This window comes from Vicugna pacos, chromosome 5, assembly GCF_048564905.1.
Source record: "Vicugna pacos chromosome 5, VicPac4, whole genome shotgun sequence".
Lineage (NCBI taxonomy): Eukaryota > Metazoa > Chordata > Mammalia > Artiodactyla > Camelidae > Vicugna > Vicugna pacos.
The window spans coordinates 17,650,308-17,670,463 of NC_132991.1; the positions used below are offsets into that span (position 1 = coordinate 17,650,308).

Consider the following 20,156-nt stretch of genomic DNA (forward strand, 5'->3'; position numbering starts at 1 on the left):
TAGTTGCAAACAAACCATTATTATTATTTTCCTTTGCAACTTTTTGTTTTTCCCATTCACCCTCATAAACACCCCAAGCTGCTCCGCTGTTCATTAGAAACACTTCTTTCCCTTGTGTTACAATGTCTCAATGACAGTATTTTTTTTTTATTTTGCTGTTGTTTTGGTTTATGTTCAAAGTTCTGCTGGTCAGAGTGGTGATTTATTGCCATCTCTATCTGATTAGCTCACGTTTTTTTATAGAGAAGGGGGAAGCAAAGTCCATGGGGTGATTTACCACCCAGTCCTCTCATACCAGTCTCCATCTTTGAAACATACTGGATCTTCTTAACTGGATGGAAATGACATACACGAAATGTTTAGACAATAGTACAAGGCAGTCCATAAGATAAAGATAAAACCATCTGAACTTTAACCGTTTGCTCCCAAACTAAATTGCTCCCAAACCCGCTTAGCGTAGACTCAGTCTGTATAAGTGTCGTTACACACTTTGCTGCCCTTTTACTGGGTCCTTTTTGAGTCTTGCTATCCTTGCTCCTGTTATGTTACCGTCTCCACAAGAGTCAGGATCTCATCTTCTCCTTCATCTGTGTGTCTTCATGGTGCCCAGAATGGGGCTGCATAGAGAGGATGCTTGATGAACGTCACTGGTGGGCAGATGGTGACTGGCTCCTGCAGTGATTCTGCTCTGGGCTTTCTCCAGGTGCAGGTGCACCCCAGGAAGAGCTGGAAGGCTCCTAGTTTGGCTTTCCCCGTGGCTCCTCTGACACTCCTTGCACCCCTGGGTAACCTCACTGATGAAACTGACTTCCAGGGGCTAATTCTGCAATCACAGATCCTGATTTTTCTTCTTATTCTAAGAGCCATTTTTCTTCAGTGTCTTTGAGAGCTCCACCCCTCAGGGGAGTAATAGCAGTAGATTGGTTATGCTAAACACCCCACCTCAGGGGTTTGATTTTAATTTTTTTCACAGCAACCCAGTCATTTATACAGCTAGGATAGACTTATCTTAAAAATTCACAAAGCCACTTAATTTTTTTTTAATTCATAACTCTGGATAACTTGTATCTCTATTTCCAGTCCTCTCTTGGATTCCCAGGGAATACTCTGTCAAGCAGGAAACTCAAATGCATGCCCTTTATCACTGTCTGTTTTTGCCTTCCCTCACCCCAAATGCTGATAATGTGGAGTTAAGGAATGCAGAGTGGAAGCAAGTTGTTGTTTTGTTTGCGTATACTGTGTTTAACCAGAAAGTGGATATGAGCAAGGCAGGCACACAAAAACAGGGACCATTCGAAGGATGGGCAGAGAATGTAACTGGGGCTTTTTTTTTTTTCTCTTCTCCCCATCCATGCAGTCTCTAGACCTGTGGAAAAGACATTATGTTCGGGACCCGCCCCTTCAGCCTCTCAGCTCTGCAATACCCCCTGTTCTACAGACTGTGTAGTATCCTCCTGGGCAGCTTGGGGCCTGTGCGTCTATGAAAACTGCCACGATCCTCAAGGGAGAAAAGGTGAGTGCCTTGTTTGTGTGCATGTCTTTTCCCTTCAGTGCACTCACATTTACTCTCGTAGCTAATAGCCTCTGGAGTCTGCTAAGGACAATATTTGTTTGTAACATTTGGATAGCCAGCCCGAGTCTGCCAGCATCCAGTTATTAAGGAGGCCATTGGGGACATTTCTGTGGAACTCAGAATCCTGCCTTGATTGACCTTGCAATTAAGCTCAGAGCTGGTGAAGTGACTGTCACTCAAAAATGATATAACTTAACCCTGCAGGACGTTTGGTCCTGACCCAAACGCCCACAAGACCTTTGGTCCACACTGAAAGGTTTCCGACATTTGGTCCTGTCCAAAACACACATGAGCAGAGTTGGCCTGTGCCCAATGGTCTGGGACAAGATTAAATTAAATTTCAAGGACCTTTCGCCAGGTGCCAGATGTCTTATGGACGTTTTGGACAGGACCAAATATCTGCTAACCATAGCTTACTGTTTTACAGATGTAAAGGTTTCCCTGAAGAAATTAGACATGAATTCTCAAATCACATCAAGAAACAACTATTTTGTTTTCAGATTTTCAAATGCGGAATCAAATGTTGAATTTGATGGAATAGTTCAAATTTTTACGAGGGGCATGTTGTTCACTTTTTGATGTGATCCTCAGGCTAAAAGTGAAATCTTCAAACTTCATGTGCTTGTTTAAATTTGTGGGTCTCTGCAGTCTCGTCTTCTGTAGTTTACTCTTCTAGGCATCTCTGTATCTTCCAATACTCATTTTTGGTGACATCTTGACTTCTCTTTTATTGACTCTTCAGTTTATGTTGTTGTTATGTTCCCTTAAATGGCAGTGCTAAAAAAGAAATACTTTTCTAAGAGGAATGAGGTCCAAGGAAATTCCACAACTTAGGCTGTGTCTGCTAAGCACTAATCCCAGACATCCCGTGCAGAGAAAGAGTACGTTGCCCATTGCTACGCTTGGATGCTACAGAGCTATGCTCTCGGCGTCATTCTGCGTCAGAGATCTCCCACCAACACACGCTCATGCCCAGGTTCACACACCCGTGTCCTGGGCTTTTCTCTTTATTCTGCCTCTTTTACTGTAAGATAGGAGAAGCAGATGCATGAGTCTAAGGCAGGAAGAAACTAACTTTGATTCTCTTATTGATCAATAGGAATATGGATCTTAATGGAATGTGGGGGCTCTCGGAAAGCTCGTGTTCCTCCTTTGTTAGAAAGTCCTCCAAACCTCTTCAGCTATGGATACAAATAATTTTCCATGAGTACTAACACCCATGATTTGTTGTCTTGTGGTCCCCAGGTGTATAATGGGACCATGTAAGGCTCCTGTAGCTGCATATGAGCCCCCCCACCGGGTGACTTATGTGTTATTAGAACCAACCTTCTTGCATTTGACGTGAGCCTCTCAGTGTTATAGTTGCTGTCTAGAGCATCATTTGAGGCTGGACTTAAGCCCCTCCAGCCACTCTGACCATGGCTGTCTATGCTGGTACAGCTTTGCTGCATTGAATGCTGCCTTTCTTTGCTTTCAAAGCTGTAGAAACCACAGCAGGCCACATGGGCCCCATGTTAATTGGGCCACATTTAGCTGTTAAGTGACAGAAACTCAGTTCAGACTGGCATAAGCCAAAAGAAGGGAATTTATTAGCTCATCTAGCTAAAAACAGAATGGAAGGTAGGGCTGTATCCGAAAGTATCAAGAGGTCACCAGATCTCAGGCTCTCTGGTTCTTTCTCTTTCTCTTTACCATCTTCTGTTTCTCTACCTGTTGGTTCTACTTTTCCTGTGTTAGGTTGAGTTTAAGACAAGTCTTCTCTGTGGAGTAGAGACCAGTATTAATTTTCTGTCTTTTTTTTTTTTCAACTGTTAAACTTTTATTGCATATCCTTCTTGTTAGTAGATAGAGTTTGAGTTAATATATGCCTTTTAGTGATTGTTTTCTTTGGTGGATGGGTAACAAGGCAACAACAAAATTCTGTAACTCCTTGGGGTACTCTGATTTGAAAGATCTATTTCTTGGACTTTGTTAACAAAAATTCTAGTATCAGATGTTCTAAACCACTCCAGTGATATAATTGTTTTCTTATGAGGCAATATTACATGCAAACATTATTTTATCCAGCTGACATTTGATTTAAAACAAAACAAAACAAAAAATGAAGTACCCCTCTCTCAGCCTCATAATCTAAGCTCAAGACATAAAACTCCATTTAATTTTAATAGGGCAGATTGTGAAAGTCTCTCAGTTTCATATAAACTTTCAGAGGTCAGCCTCCCAAACATGGTCTGCAAATTGCAAATGAGAGAATGAAGCTAAAAATTTTCTGTTTCCTTGACTCCTAGATCCATTCTTTCCACGTATTTTAGGTTTCTAGATCTGATTGCATCACAGAATCTATAAGCACATTTTATGTGGAGGTATTTTTTTCTCCAGAACATTTTAATAAAATCAGCATAATGTCTTATAAAGAATGATACCTTATTTTTTATGGTTAATTAATTGTATTAGCTTTATTGAGATATAATTGACATATAGCATCATGCAGTTTTAAGGCACACAACATAATGATTTGATGTATATACATATATACTTAGTGAATGATTCCTGCAGTGAGGTTAGTTAACATATCCATCACCTCGTAGTTACCTTTTTTTAAATGTTTTTCCAGAGCCTCCCAAATACTTTTTATTTATTTTATTTATTTTTTAAAAAATTTATTGAAGTATAGTCAGATACAGTGTGTCAGTTTTTGGTGTACAGCATAATGTTTCAGTCATACATATACATATATTTGTTTTCATGATTTTTTTCATATATATAGGTTATTACAAGACATTGAATATAGTTCCCTGTGCTATACAGAAGAAATTTGGTTTTTATCTATTTTATATATAGTAGTTAGTATTTGCACATTCCCAATTTATCCCTTCCCACCCCCCTTCCCTTCTGGTAACTGTAAGTTTGTTTACTATGTCTGTGAGTCTGTTTCTGTTTTGTGGGTAAGTTCATTTGTTTCTCCTTTTCCCTTTTCTATTTCAACATTTATTTGTTTTATTAAAAAAATTTATGGTAAGAACTTTAAAATTTTTCTCTGTCTGGATCCTGTGTTAACCTCAGCATTATTCACAATAATCAACATGTGGAAACTATCTAAGTGTCCATTGATGGGTGAGTGGAGAAAGAAAATATGATACACACACACACAGGTGTGTGTGTGTATATACTATATACATAATATATATGATATAAAAATGTATCTATAATAGAAAAAGGTTATCCTGCCATTTGTGACAATAATGAGGAAGCTTGAGGACATTATACAAAGGGAAATAAGTCAGACCCAGAGAGACAGATACTGTGTGATCTCACTTATATGTGGATTCTAAAAAACCCAAACTCACAGTAGAGAATAGAGTGGTGGTTACCAGGGCCTAGGTGTTGCGGGAAATGGGGAGGTGTTGATCAAAGTGTACAAACTTCCAGTTACAAGATGAATACGTTCTGAGGATCTAATAATGCACAGCATGGCTAACTATAGTTAACAACACCATACTGTGTACTTGAAAGTTGCTAAGAGAGTAAATCTTAAAAATTCTCACCACACATACACACATAAGATAATTGTTACTTCAGACAGTGAAAATAAAGTAGGAAGAAATGTCTTCCTTAGTAGTTTCAGGAAGAGTCCAGTGACTCTCACTGGCTGCTTTGTGGCCTGTGCTCCTCCCTGAGCCAGACGCTCTGACTGGGGCGGGTGGGGCTGGACTGGCCAGGTCCTAGACATGTGACCACCGGTGGAGGGACGGCCCCATCCGGGCCTCCAGCCTGAGGTGGGGGAGGGGCAGCTCCCTTAGGGGACTGTGAGACGCTGAAGCTGCAAGAAGGTAGAAGCAATGAGGGGTCAGATGAAACAGATGTTTATTAAGTGCTTTGTCCCCTTGGTTCTGGGCCATAAAGTCTCTGCAACAATTCAGAAAATGCTCCTTTTCCCAAATCTGCATTGCGATTTTTGTCACTTGAGCCAAATTTTCACAAAATCCTTCGCGAAAAACTGCACTTTCAACTTTTATTTCAGCCTTCCTCTTCCGCATAACTCAGAACAGTTCCATGGAACTCATCTGGAAAACTCACAACATTTTGACCCCTCCATTTACCCCGTTTGCACAAGACGCTTTTATGCCAAACTGCTTTGTCATTGTCGTCTATTCCCCATCGCATAAATCGACTCTGGCGAAAGCACCCTGGCACATTGTGCGTTAGACATCACCTGTCGTGGATTCAGTCGTGTCCTCCAGAATGATATGTTCAGTACTAACCCCCATACATGTGAACATGAATATGCCCTTATTTGGAAATAGGGTCATTGCAGATGTAAGTAAGTTGAGATGAGGTCATATTGGACTAGGGTAGACCCTATTCTAGTGACGAATGTCCTTATACAAAGAAGAAAATTTGGACACAGAGATACACACAGAGGAGAGTACCATGTGAAGATGCAAGGAGAAGGGAGGAGAAGGCCATGTGAAGACAGGAGGTGGACATTAGAGTGATGCCTCTATGGGCCAGGGAATGCCAGAGACTGCCAGTAACTGCCGGCAGCTAAGAGAGCGGCATGAAAGCAGTCAGAATGTTCAGAGGGAGCCTGGCTGTCCTCACACCTCGCTTTGGGGCTTCTAATCTTCAGAATTGTGAGACAAATTTCTGTTGTTTTACATCACCCAGTTTGTGGTACTTTGTTTTGGAAGCCCTAGGAAAATAATATCCTGCCCAGCTTTGTGCCAGCATTGAGGCTTAGCAAGGATACAATGCTTCATAAAATGTCAAAACTGAAGTGCAGAGAAGTAAAGAAATGTATCCTCAAGCCCATAGTGATTTAATCGTGGCCAAGCCAGCGCTGAGAACCTGGGTGCCTGTCTTCTCAGTCTGCTGTGCTTCAAACACTGGCTTCCTTAATGATTTCCTCCACGAGCCTAAAGAAGTTTGGAGCAAGGTACAGGTTCAACCCTGAGGTTAGCCAAGAAGCCCTCTCCCCATGTGCATCTGCCCCTCTGTTCCAGCAGGAACTGTTAGCTGTGAGAGTGAATCACTGAGCTGGTGTAGGAGATACGGTGTGAGGCATGGGATTGGCCTTGGCTCCAGTGTGTCATCTTTGGAGGAAGAGGAAAAGTAGATTGCAGTTCTGTGAGAAGGGGAGGGTGTTCCAAGAACAGCTTGAGAAAACCAGGTAACTGGAATGTGTATTTTTGCCTTAAACAATAGCTTTCCAAGGAAAGCCTCAGCTTTTGGGGCAGAAGGAAAGGGTAGAGGCAGTAGAACTTCTTACCTAAAGGTGGTAATGTCGCCAGCCACCAGCTACCACCACCTGCCGAGTTTAGGGGCATATTGGGATTGATGAGAATTATTGAGGCTAGTGGACCTGCCCTAGAAACCAAGGAAACATAGACAGGAGAGAGTGAAAGCTGTCATGATTGTTACTCAAGTCTGCAAGTTGGCTGTTTCATAAATGTTTCTCTAGAGCAGAGAGAGTTTTGATTTTTAAGGTCTTGCTAAAACCTGCTGGGACCACCTGCCTATAATCCCTCTTGGGAAGAATGAAAAATGGAGTTTTCCCTCTGGGGAAATGGTTCTGTGCCTACAAGGAGTCCAAGCGTGTTACTATGGGGGTAAGTATTCTCGTTAGTTCTACCAACTGGTGAGCATGAGTTCTGGGAGCCTCTCAATCTCAGTCTGTCCCTTGGTCCTACCGTGGATCCTGCCAGGGCCTGTGACTGGCATGAACGAAGTGTGTTTAGAATTCCACAGAGGCTGGAGTATACAGGCTAATGCATTAAACATCACAAAACTCCAGGATGTAAACTGAGCTGGTTAGTGTCATATTTGAATCCCTGACCCTAAAGAAATGCAGTGCACCTCCCAGCAGAAACCTAGGGGATTCATACTTCCCTAGATAGTTTATACTCTTTTTATATATGGATGGTGGAGGATTTGAGGGGGGAAAACTAGCAAACAACCACAGCAAGAAAGAAAACTGTAAGGTTGGAGATAATGACATTGTCTCCTTACTCGTGTTTTTCCCCATGTGTTATTGCATTGGTATGTTCCTTTTGTTTGCATTAAAAATTAGTAAAGGATGGAAGGGCATGAAATGTTTTATTACTTAATACAAAAAATCAGTTATTATAGAAATTATTTTCACATGGCCATTAGGCAGACACCCTTCCCTCAGGAATCCTGGGAGGTTTGTGGCTGTCAGCCATTCAGAGTCCATTAGAAAACCCGCTGTGGTGTGTAGGCTCCCCGCCTTCCGTCTTCCGTCAGGTCTGTGACAGGCGGACAAGGGGAACAGTGCTCTGCCAGTTGGTACCTGTCAAGTGAGGCTAGGATGCCTTTCAGAGGAATTTAAATTGGATCAGCTTTTATCATTCACTGCCGTATCTTTGATACTCTCCCAGAGAGTTGTAGTTAGGGATATATGAAAGAAGGAGAACCTGAAAAACTCGCTGGTGGACGAGCTATCTATAGAGGTATAACACATTTAAAACGGTGCTTTTTGATACTCAGACATACATTTATATGACATTTTCCCTATTCAGATATATTTTAGAAAGGCAGCCTTGCCCACAGACGTTGTTCTAAAGAGAAATTTGGTGGGGACTTCCCAGCACGGTGTCACGGTGGGTAACTGCGTGCATGGTAGGACATCAGGGAGTCCTTCTTTCTCCCGGTGCAGTATCCCCTGTGCAGTATCTCACCCCAATGAGAGCCCTTAAGTTCTAAAATACCCCCACAGGAAAAGACATTTTGAAACTGAGAAACCATGTCTGTCCTTGTGAATACAGTCTTTTATGCTCTGAAACCAGTCAGTTTAGATAACACACCAAAGTAGGAAAAGACTGACAGGTTTTTGATCTTATGTAACAACAATGGGGAAAATTTCCATTTGGCATCTATGTTTGCTATGTAGAGTCACCATTAATGAGACATTTATAAAATAATTTTGCTTTGTTACAGATAATAGTAAGACAGGTGTTTTTGTTTTGTTTTGTTTTTTGCTGTTTCCTTTTTTGCATGCCTGTGTGTGTTAGGGCGGTAGGGGACTGGGCCTGTTCTTCCTTCTAAATGTTGAAGGTTTTCATGCTCATGGTCTTATGCTTCTTATCATAACAGGGTGTCAACTAATAATGATACTGTAAAATGCCACTCCTGCAGGAATGGTGGCTGATTTCTAACAAGCTGGAATCAAAGCTTCAGTCTGCTCAGGTCCTTTGACTCAGAATTGTTACCCAACATCCAGGGCTGCCAGAGATGAGGGGCAAATGGAATGCTTAAGATGGAGTAGCTTCTGTCACCCTTGGTCAACCTGCTGGATGTTGCATCAAGCGCATCCCAGTAGGGTTAGAGTAGAGCCCAGTGTTGGCCGTGGATGGCTTCATAGATGCTCATGTGGACACTTGAGTCACTGGAAGGTGAAGATATACAGTCTTCAGACCTGAATTGACCCTCCCGAGCCTTCTTTCATTTTTTCATGGCTTCAGTTAAAAAAACACTGACCCCTCTTCTGCCGTTTGTGCTTCTTTCCTTTTCTCTCCCCAACCCACGAATCTCTTTTTTAATGATCTTCAGTGGAATATGCACCACACCAGTAGAATATACACTAAATCTTTGGATTCATAGAGAAAAAAAACCCTGCAAATATTAATTTCACCAAAGGTGAACTGAATCTCTGATCAGGAAGTGATTATTACGACTCCTTCTTGCTACCCAGTGCCCAGAATTCTGCTGTCTAATCTGTAGGAAATGATTCTACATGGATTAATCAAAGGAACTGATCCACGGGAACTGTCAGATTCACGGCATGAGGTGGGGTTAGAACACAGCATACACAGTAGTTGATTTGAATTCTTTCTTTTGAGGAGGTAAAACTGAAGAAGACCTCAGCTGGGTTTCACACATATCCGTTTAATCAGTAACGTGCCTTAGGAGAAGCAATAAGGTATCATCTAGTCTTAGTTTTTGCGTATGTAAAATGGGAATGGTAACTTAGGAAGTAGTTTAAGGGGATTCAGTAGTTTTTGGGGACTGGAAGTAAAGGGCTGTCATCAGTCTTGGTTAAGGTTAGGTGCTTAGTTAACGCGTGTGCCTTTTGCCTTGTTACTGCATGCTCTGTGAAGAACAGCTTTATGTGTTGCGTTCCTCCCCTGCCTTCCCGCAGTGCATTACAGTGATCTGCATTCGGCAGTCAGTCTTTACTGAATGCTCCTGTCTGACTGACAGGGAATTCAGTAAATGAAGGTAGGTGGCTGTCTGGCAGAGCCACCGTGAACTTGACAGTTGTGTGTCTTTCAGAACGGAGGCACCCGGCGGAAGCCTGATGTCTGTTGCAGGGCAGGAACACTGATGCGTGATTAAAGTTAAGTGCTAACAAGAGAATCCAAGGTTTTTGTTTTCTGCTGAGCCTGTGCTTTGGTTTGATCCTAGTTAGTGTCAGGACAAGGGCAGCACAAATGAAAGACTGGAAGAATTTATTGACTGAGGAGATGTAATCTATAGATTTATGGCGAGGTAGATGCAGCTTGATTTATAGAGGAAAGCTGCACATGCCCCTCCATGGCGTTAAGCTCCAGGTAATAGGACGCCTAGCGTCCCTCTGTAAAGACTGCTGCGTTTCTGAGCCGGTTGTCAAACGCTGTAAATCCTGGAGACCCATGTCATGTTCTGCTCAAAGATGTAAGCTAAAAAAGCACGGACGTAAGACAGTAAATAAGCAGCATATGAGCTTTATGTGTAAGAACAGAGGTCATCCAAGTCGTGTGGCAGAGAGGGGTCATTGTGGTTTGATGTCCATCAAGTGTGGCTTAAGCCCTGTGTGTCCCCTGCCACTCTTCTCAAGGTGGCCTCGGAAGGGAGCTGAATTCCTCTGCAGGTTTTATTTTGACTACTTAATGCTATAGATTTGGAGGTGTGAAGCACCGAAAAGCCATCTGTTGTTTTAACAGCCTCTGACCTTAATACTTCCAGTGCCGTGGGGATGTGGTCTCTGAGTGGCAGAAGGATGCCTTCCCCCGGGTGACCAACCTATAAAGTGAGTCAGTCTCTTTTAAAAAGAACTCACGGGTTAGCCCTAGACCAAGAAAACCCAGATAAAGCACTAATGACTGGTTATCTAAACTGCTGGCCCAGCCCTGCTGTGTTCTGAGGGAGCTCGGCTCCCTCTTGTGGCCTCAAACCACGTGTCCACGTGTTCTAGCCTCGCTGGATGTGCTGCGTAAGAGGGATCAGTCTTTTGCTGACCACATCCTTTTTATTTCAGTGTTATTTGTGGGAAAAGAAGCGGGGTCTTGGCGAGCTGAGAGGGCTTTATTAACCTCTCCTGCTCCCGAATGTGTCTTTCTCGCTTCCTCTGGTGGGAAGGGTGGTGGGGCACCAAATCTGAGTCTTGTGAATTCAGTGCTCTCATGCCGTCTGTCTTCCTATCGAAGTCTCTTCTTTAGTTATTTATTTAATTTTATTTATCCAAGGAATAAGTGAATAATCATTTCTTAAGATGCTATTATGTAATAAGATTGGTTTAGTTTAAAAAAGGAATTAAAAAATTGAATCAGTGGATTGACCTTGGAGGATTAAAGGATAGAAAGTAAAATATAACATTCATGGAAAGGAGGTGTAGCCTTTAGAAGTGAAAGATCCTGAGGGCCAGAGACTGAAGACTCACAGACTAAAAGGTTGCCTCTGGTCTTAGTCATTTTTTGAAGCTCACTTTGCTTTTAAAAATGTGAATTAGTTTCCATCATTTAAATATAGGGAGATTTCATATGAAAACCAAATGTAACTTGGACTTCTGGCTTCTTAGACAGAATTGGAGGGTTGGACAACAGACAGTTCACATTTCCTCATGGTAACAGTCAGTGGAAGCTGAATAATATAGAAACAGACTCACAGACATAGAAAACAAACTTTGGTTACCAGGAGGGGAAGTGGGTGGGAAGGGATAAATTGGGAGTTTGAGATTTATAGATACTGACTATATATACAAAATAGAGAAGCAACAAGTTCATACTGCATAGCACAGGGAACTATATTCAGTATCTTGCAGTAATTTATGGTGAAAAAGAATATGAAGACGAATATATGTATGTTCATGTATGATTGAAGCATTTTGCTGTACACCAGAAATTGATACAACATTGTAAACTGACTTCAATAAGAAGATATATAAAAAAGTAGCCAAACGCTACAGAGCAAGCACACATCCTCCATTTTACCCCAGACCCCGCCACTCCCTACAGCCTCGTGGTTGACTCATATGTCTCAGTGTGTACCCACTTGACTCCTGCCATACTGAGTTTGTAACTCTGTAGACTTGTTGAATGTAAGGCCCTTTCTTATCCTTATAATGGTATAACCCTGGGCCCTAGTCCTACAGTACATTTGTAACTGACAGTCCAGGGACCAGTCTAGCCTGGTTGGAGAGTACAGTTCAAAGAAGTAGTGCCTTCTCAGGGCAGACAGACCTGGAAATCTCAGGGAAGCAATCCAGGGAGATCTCAGGGCCTGAAACTGAAGGCTCAGGTGCCAGGAATATGTCCAAGTGTAAATGGATTTCAGCTTAATACACGGTAACAAGAATGTCAAAAACAACAGGAAAAAGACAATGGGGATTTATCTATGTTTAGGCTGTTTCTGTGAGTCTTCATTTGTGTTCACTGGTTTACTGCTACCACTGGACATATACCTCTTACTCCATTTGCCTACACCTGGCCTCTCCAACTCCTAAGTTGTAAACTCTTGGAAGACAGATTTCCTGCCCCTGTTATTTCCATTTTGTCTGTCCTTTCCTCTCCTCATCTCCCCATTTCCCATAAAATAAAACGCACACAAGTAATACATGCTTTGGGGCTGTAAGTATACAAATGAAAGTCACCTCAGTTTCGTAGCTGCTGCTTCTTGTCCTTTGCTGCATAAGGATGGAATCCTGGGAACCTCTTGTCCTCTCTCATTTCAGGCTTTAGAATGAGACAGCGCCACGTCCTCATGGAGCCCACAGGGCCTGCAGGGCATTGCCCTCATTTGGTGGAATCCGTTCCTTGTGAGGATCCAGTGTGTTATCAGTGGCGGACGTCGGAAGGGCTCTGTATCCCTGATCATGGCAGGTGTGGCCCAGGACATCGCATCGTGAGGGCTGTCTGCCAGAATGAGCGAGGTATGAGCCAAAGAAGCACAAGGGTGGTTCAGCGGTACCTGCCAAATAACGCGTGGCCACTCTCAGGTCATTTTCCCAAGGGAGAGAAATGCAGTCTTTCTTGGTCTTGAGTATTTAAGTCAGGTGACACATGGCCACAAAGTAAGCCGCATTGACTTAATATGGGGCCATGCGTTTCGTGACAGAGGAACCCTGTTTGCTTATGCCTAAATGCAGCACAGGGAGCCTAGAGAGTTCTCTGGGGTTTTTAATTTATTAAGACAAACAGAATACAGAAATTGCCTGGATAGTCCTCAGTACTTACCAATACGAAGCAAGTGTTACTGGCCTTTATTGATGTGGACATGTAACATGCTTCTATATATCATTAACAAATGCTGACTTGTAAAGATTCCAGGGCTGCCTTTCCCTCCAGTTTAAAAAGAAACCACAAATGCTAAGCTGTATCTTTTCAGTTATATAACATTAGATTAGAATCATCTCTAGACATAATGCTAGCATTTCTAAAGAGCCATTTTAAAATGTAAGTTGTCAAGATTTACAAAACTCTTAACAGCGATGTCTTTCCTTCATCACCAAGCTTCTGGTACAGTGGTTGTTTGAAATGAAGGGTGCCTTAGAAAATATGGAAGTCACATGGAAATGAGAAAAGTGACATTGAAAGCCTTTATCCTAGAGTTTAAAAAATTTAGTCTCATGGAAGAATACGGAGTATGTCTATTCATCAGCCCTGCCATGAGAAGTCGTGATTTATAATGGTCTTGGTATGTGGAGTGAAATATTTTGACTTATGGAGCGAAGAAATCCATAGAACAGAAGGAAATTACAAAATGGATGCAGAATGGCTGTTGGCATCCCCAGGGGGCTGACATTCAGCAATGCATTTCTTTGTTCTCTCTCTCTCTCTGTCTCTTCCTCTCTCTATCTCTCTCACCCTTTCTCTCTCTCCCACCCTTCCCTTTGTCTATCCCTCACTTCCTTCCTTCTTTCATTCCTCCCTCTTCTTTTTTCCCTCCTTCTCTCCTTCCACCCATCCTTCCTTCTTTGTTTTAAAAAATCACTGCCATAATTAGACAAGTACACATTTTGCCAAACGATGTAACTGGTTACTTCATGAAGCCAGGCAGTTGTTTAATTAAGTAGAGGGCAGGACAGATTGTATTAGCTACAGTCCCTTTTGACTACATAGTTAAAACTAATAGTGGCTTCTAATATTACCAAATAAGTTTTGAATGGGGGTGACATTTGTGCAGTTTATTAACAGCAGCGCCAAAGATCCCTTTTTGAATTCAGGAAGAGAAGTGCAGACGTTTAAAACCTGTGAGTCAGACAGGTTGGAACTTCTAGTCTGCTGCTCTTCTGCTAGATGGTCTCAGGAAAATTGTTTAACTGTAGAGGCATTCTTTCTTTTAGCTGCAAAGTGGGGATAATAAAACCAACCTCTCACTCTCTGATTGTGAGTGTTTAATTTCTTACATAAAAGTGATTAGTGAAGTGTCTGCACATAACCATTCAGAATAAGCTATGAGCTCATTTTACTTGTAATGCACATTTATGACTGTTCTCCACCCTGGGGTATTTGTGCAGAGAATGTTCTTTTATAAAAGGAAAATAATAATGAGGATTTGAATAACCATACTAGTTGGTCTTCCCAACCTCCAGCTGTGGAAACAAGATCACTTGTTTGGTTGAGACCCAATGACAAATGACTGTCAGCCTTTGCCATCTTATAGCAGGGATGGGAGACTTTACAGGGTTGTTATATGGAGTCCACAGACCCAGGGACTTCTTACACCATGTGTACTGTGCCTTCTACAGTGTCGCAGAGTGTGATACTCTGATTTATAATTAGAGGTATGTATTTGGTCTGTGTCCCTTCTCTGGCACACAGCTTCTACAACCATTGGAAATCCCTGAGCAGTAAGAGCAGTGGGAGCATCTCTTGTTATCATGTGTGGTCTCTGGCCCTCAGTTCTTGAAATCACTTCCTTAAAGGTGAAATTGGTGTCTTGTTCTTCACATCAAGCCCCTTTCTACCACAACTGTAGTATTTGTATTAATGAGGGGACTTTTGGAAAGTACCTACAGATGGGGGCTGGTTGCCATGGGAACCAACCATGTGGACCAGTTTTCAATCCCACCCCAACCCCTCTGATATCTGGGGAAGAGAAAGGGGCTGGAGGTTGAATCAATCACTTATGGCCGGTGAGGTCATCAATCATGCCTACGTCATGAAGCCCCATAAAACCCAAAAGAACCTGGTTCAGAGAGCTTACGGTTAGTGAAGGCAGGGAGATTTGGGGAGAGTAGCACGTGGAGGCTCCTCGCCCTTTTCCATACCTTGTTCTATGCATCTCTTCCGTCTGGTTGTCCCTGAGTTTTATCCTGCTAATAGTAAACTGGTTATCTAGTAAGTAAAATGGATTGCCTGAGTTCTGGGAGCTGCTCTAGCAAATTAATCAAACCCAAGGAGGGGGTCCTGGGAGCATCCGATTTGTAGCCAGTTGGTCAGAAGTACAGGTAGCAACCTAGACTTGTGATTGGCATCCTAAGCTGGAGGGAGTCTTTGGAACCCCCAATTTGTAGCCATTTGGTCACAAGCACAGGTAACCTGGGCTTGAGACTGGTGTCTAAAGTGGGGGGCAGTCTTGTGGGACTAAGCCCTTTAGCTGTGGAATCTGATGCTACTTCCGGGTAGATAGTGTCAGAATCAAGCTGAATGGTAGGATAACCAGGCGGTGTTGGAGAGTTTGCTTGGTGGAGTGTGAGGAACCCCACCCCCACCACACACACACACACACACACACACACACTCGATTACAAGTGCAGAACACTTTACAGACCTATCAACTTTACCATTTGACAGCAGTTCTAGAGTTTTGTCACATATTCCTGGGAAATTATGAATTTTCAGCATTGACCTACACTCTTAATTTCTGTGGAAGAAGTAGGAGTTACTACTGGTTCGGGTCAGTTTCGTGGAGTGTTGTGGTTTTTAAATACCTGGATGGCTCCTCTGTCACTTGTAGCCACGGTTGTGGTTACAAGGACGTGCTGGTCTCCTAATGGAGGAAGCAGTCTTTGGTCCACTGAGAAATTGAAAATGTGATCTGGTTGCACTTTTTGAAGTTCTGCTTCTATGAGATTCTGGGTGATTGACGATTGAAGTTTGCCAGAGACGTGCTCCCGTTTGAGTCTCCACATATTATCATAGCCTTTCCGTAGTGACAGGAATTGACAGAACTGTTGACACTCATTTAATCGCTTGGAAAGAAAAAAAAAAAGATTGAGATCTATTTAATGAGTCTCCTGTGATTTTTCTCTTGTAACATTTGATACTTTTCATCACTCTGAGTTTCTTCATTGTTTCCTGGGCCTTTTATTTCAGAATTTATTCAGAGGTAAATGGATGCAACCAAAATAAATAAATTTTTTTTTGGTTTAAAAAAAATCAAGCAGACTCATATTAGGTCTAGTCAGACTTGAGGCTTGCTGTAATTGCAAGGTTACTTGCTTTGTCCCTTGTTTTAAGGCTTGTCCACATCGACTCACTCCATGTACCCCTTATACCAAAAGGAACGTTTAGTATCCTTGCAAAATGTCTACACCCTGTTCAGACTGTAGAGCCAAGAGATTTCCACATAGCCATGATCTAGACTTCTGTAGGACTTCTGACAGTGTCTTGTGGACATTGCTTCTGCCACTTAGGAAGACGTGTCTCCTCCCTAAAAGTTCATTCAGACCCTTAGCTTGAAAACTTCAAAAATACACAACGTATGTCACATTGAAGCTAAGAGGTAACTGGAAACAGCAATTTGATATACCCCAAACTGGGTTAGTTTATGAACGTCATCTACTTTGAACTGCTTAAGATTCAAGTAGTCATGTACGAATGTCTGCAGCTGGCTCTGTAGATACAGTCCTTTGACCCAGTCTCTGTTTTGATTGATTAGTGATACTGTCAAATCAGTCTCACTAAAGTTGCTGTTTCTCACCCAGCCTGTGAAAGTAGCAAACAATCTGTTAGTAATATTTATTTTCAGTAAGAAAATTGTATCATAGATTACAAGAGTGAGTATTATGATTTGGAGTCTGATTTGCAGTACTTTGATTGGTGGAATAGCTTTGATTTCTCTCCCTGTGCATCTGATCATTAGCATGGGTTAAAAGGAGTCTACTGAGTATAGAGAATATATAGTTTTTCTAGTCTCGTTGACTGTTGTGTTTCCTACATTTCAGAGGGGGCATTTGAAAGTAAATGGAGTATGATGCAGACTGCAAGCTGACAAATTTCTCCCAGAGATTATCAAGTTAATTCACTGTTTTCAACTTTGTTTTTTGGACAAGTAACTGGTTCCTTGTTGCTGTGTTTCATCGGCAATTGATGAAGGTTTAGCACCAGGTGACATCTTCCGAGAGCAGATTGGGAAAATCCTCATAATACCAGGGCAGCGGGCAGCATTCCCAGTGGCTGGCAGGTGACCACTATTTATCGCCGTTCATGTCTCCGTGATGCAAAGTGGGCAGGTGACGTCACAGGGTCGTTGGATAAACACAAGACTGCCAGCTGGAGCGGTCAGACCCTGAGTACTCACCACATATTTTGTTCCATAATTTGCCAAATAAGCTGACTTGAAAAAAAAAAGTGTGTGTTTCAGCAAACATCTTTATTCAGAGATGATGCTGTGTACATTCTGCCCGCTGGTGAAGAGTGTAATACATCAGGAAGAACACGGTTCACACATTGACAGGTACATGGAGTTAAGAGTTCTCTGGTGGCTCTGCACCACTCCCTTTTATAGAGAGTTTCTTATTTTTCACAGTTGCACAGGACCTTCCCCATGCAAATATATTCCTTAAGTGGTGTCTATATTTCACCAAAAGCATGAGGAATGATTTCCCATCATTAAGTGGACTTGCCTTTTCCTTTTAGAGGCGTTTTTCTGTGGGTTCTTGCCTTGTATCATTAACTTTGAGCAAATCAAAAAATGTGATCTTTAATCTTAGCTGAAATGACGTGTGCTTCGAAGCCCTCACACTGTAAGTGCCTTTTCTAGGATGGCTTTAATTGGTGGAAAGTGTGCTAAGATAATCATGAACCTTTGTTGAATTAAGGTGTTTAAACATGTTTTTAAATCTCTGATCGGAGTTGGAAGTTTTATTTTGTTTATTTTTATCTTTAAATCTCAAGAAATGTTCTTGGGCTCACCTGTGAGAATAAGGTCAAACTCCATTCATGTAGGAAGTGGTTGATCAGAATAGTCTGTGATTCACGAGATTTCTAAATAGAACCCCTTTTGTGTTTTCAAGTCATTGTTTGTTCAACCCTTTGTTCATGCTGTATCTCATGTTGGTCAATGAGTACTGCTTTACTTCTCTGTATATATGTATTTTTTTTAACAAGACTTTCTAACTGCTACTTCAGCACAGTATTTCTTTAATTGTAGTATAGTTGGTTTACAATGTTGTGTTAATTTCTGGTGTACAGCATAGTGATTCACACACACACATTCTTTTTCATATTCTTTTTTATAATGGGCTATTACAAGGTATTGAACATAGGAACTCCCCGTGCTATATAGTAGGACCTTGCTGTTTTTCTGTTTTACATATAGTAGCTAGTATCTGCAAATCCCAAACTCCCAATTTATCCTTCCATCCCTACCTTTCCTCCCTGGAAACCACAAATTTATTTTCTATGTCTATGCGTCTGTTTTTGTTTTGAAAATAAGTTCATTTGTGTCCTTCTTTTAGATTCCACATACAAGCGATATCATATGGTATTTTTCTTTCTCTTTCTGGCTTGCTTTGCCATGTTGCTACAAATGGCATTGTTTCTTTTTTATGGCTGAGTAATATTCCATTGGAGATAGATAGATAGATACACACACACACACAAACACACCCCCACAACTTCTTTATCTAGTCATCTGTTGATGGACATTTAGGTTGCTTCCACACCTTGGCTATTGTAAATAGTGCTGCTACGAACACTGAGGTGTAGTATCTTTTCAAATTAGAGTTTCCTCTGGATATAGGTCCATGACTGGAATTGCTGGATAACCTGTAAATCTGTTCTTTAGTTTTTTAAGGACAATATTCATTTTTTTGTGTTTTAGGAAGAATGAGGAATAGAATGTTCATCAGGTATTTCTTTGCCATACAAGAATATTCCTGCAGTGAATCACCCTATTTAAGAGACACCACAAAATGAGAGGCACTACAGAGATTATAGTGCCTCTAAATTAAAGTTCAAATATGGTTCTTTTAAAAGTTTTGAGCAATGGCACCTTTGTTCAAATAAGTAGAGTTTATTATGCTGTTCATTTTGGAAGGGATAATGGTAACTGGGATTTTTTTTTAAAGAAAGTAGCTATCATTTTCTTATTCTATTAATTTTTTGTTTCTATTCTGAGTAAAAAAATTATCTTTGTGTAAGGTTTAAGAATCTTAGAACTATGTTGCCAAGTGTTCAGAAGGATTCAAAAGAGAGGAGAGTAAACATGGACATGCATTTTCTATAAGCAATATGAATTCAGAGAAATGGCTTTGTGGAGTAGTCAGACAAAGCAGGTAGTTATTTCCTGCCCAGGTCCCCTTGACCGTTTACCATTTCTGTGCGTGCAAGCCAGAAATTCAGCTGACACCACCTGCATCTCTTTGCCTAAGGAATTTCTCCAGCCACTGGAGCCTTCTTTGCCCACATAGCAGCCAGAAGTGCCAGGCACTTAGCAATCCCAGGGAGCAACCTTCAACCAGTGATTGAGAGTTGGTGTATAAATACCAACTCCCTTGCCCCTCAGATGGAATAACCTTGAGGTATGTGTTCTGTGCTGTGTCCTAGAGTTCCCAGTGGGATGAAATGCCGCTTATGCGTAGTTTGATTTATTTGATCAGACAGCCTTTGTCGACCTCCTTCCCTTTCCTGTCTCTGTCTTCTACTCTTGCACTGGTTCCCTGGCATTATCACCCAGTAAATATGTGCCTGTGAATCTTTGACACAGAATTTGGTTATGGTGCGACTCCAACTAACACAAGGGTGCTTGGAGAAGTATTTACTGGATCCACTCCTGAAGGAGATACCGGGTTCAAGTCAAATCATACCGTATTGATAATGATACTTACGAATCACCTTCGAAGGAAGAAGTGACAGTCTCTCATGAGACTTCGTTCAGTATTTTGAGCAACCTTCACTATTTATCAATTATTTGGTAATATCTGAAGGGGTTCAGTATACTCTTTCTGTCCTCCCTTTGAAAACATAAAAAACCAAAAAACCAAGCCAAACCCACACAATATCTAATCCTGTTTCTGTGCTGGTAACTTATACGATCCTCCTGAGTCTTGTGTTTTAACAACTGAGTCATTTTATGACCCTCGGGGGAGGACTAGCTTACTCATATTTTCATTGTGTAGTGATTCCAGAGTGAATCTTAT

The 20,156-nt window shown here is 41.7% G+C and overlaps 1 protein-coding gene across 6 annotated transcripts in view; it reads left to right on the forward strand.

The window, feature by feature from the left end:
- Nucleotides 1–20,156, forward strand: part of THSD7B (thrombospondin type 1 domain containing 7B) — a 760,456-nt gene that overhangs the window by 333,753 nt on the left and 406,547 nt on the right. For all 6 annotated transcript variants that reach the window (XR_012072540.1, XM_072960903.1, XM_015243953.3 and 3 more), the window contains 2 exons: nucleotides 1,358–1,513; nucleotides 12,522–12,719. Coding sequence is in view for 5 of the 6 variants with exons in the window: in XM_072960903.1 (XP_072817004.1) it covers nucleotides 1,358–1,513; nucleotides 12,522–12,719 (354 nt within the window). In the remaining variant the exon portion in view is untranslated. The remainder of the gene's footprint in view (nucleotides 1–1,357; nucleotides 1,514–12,521; nucleotides 12,720–20,156) is intronic.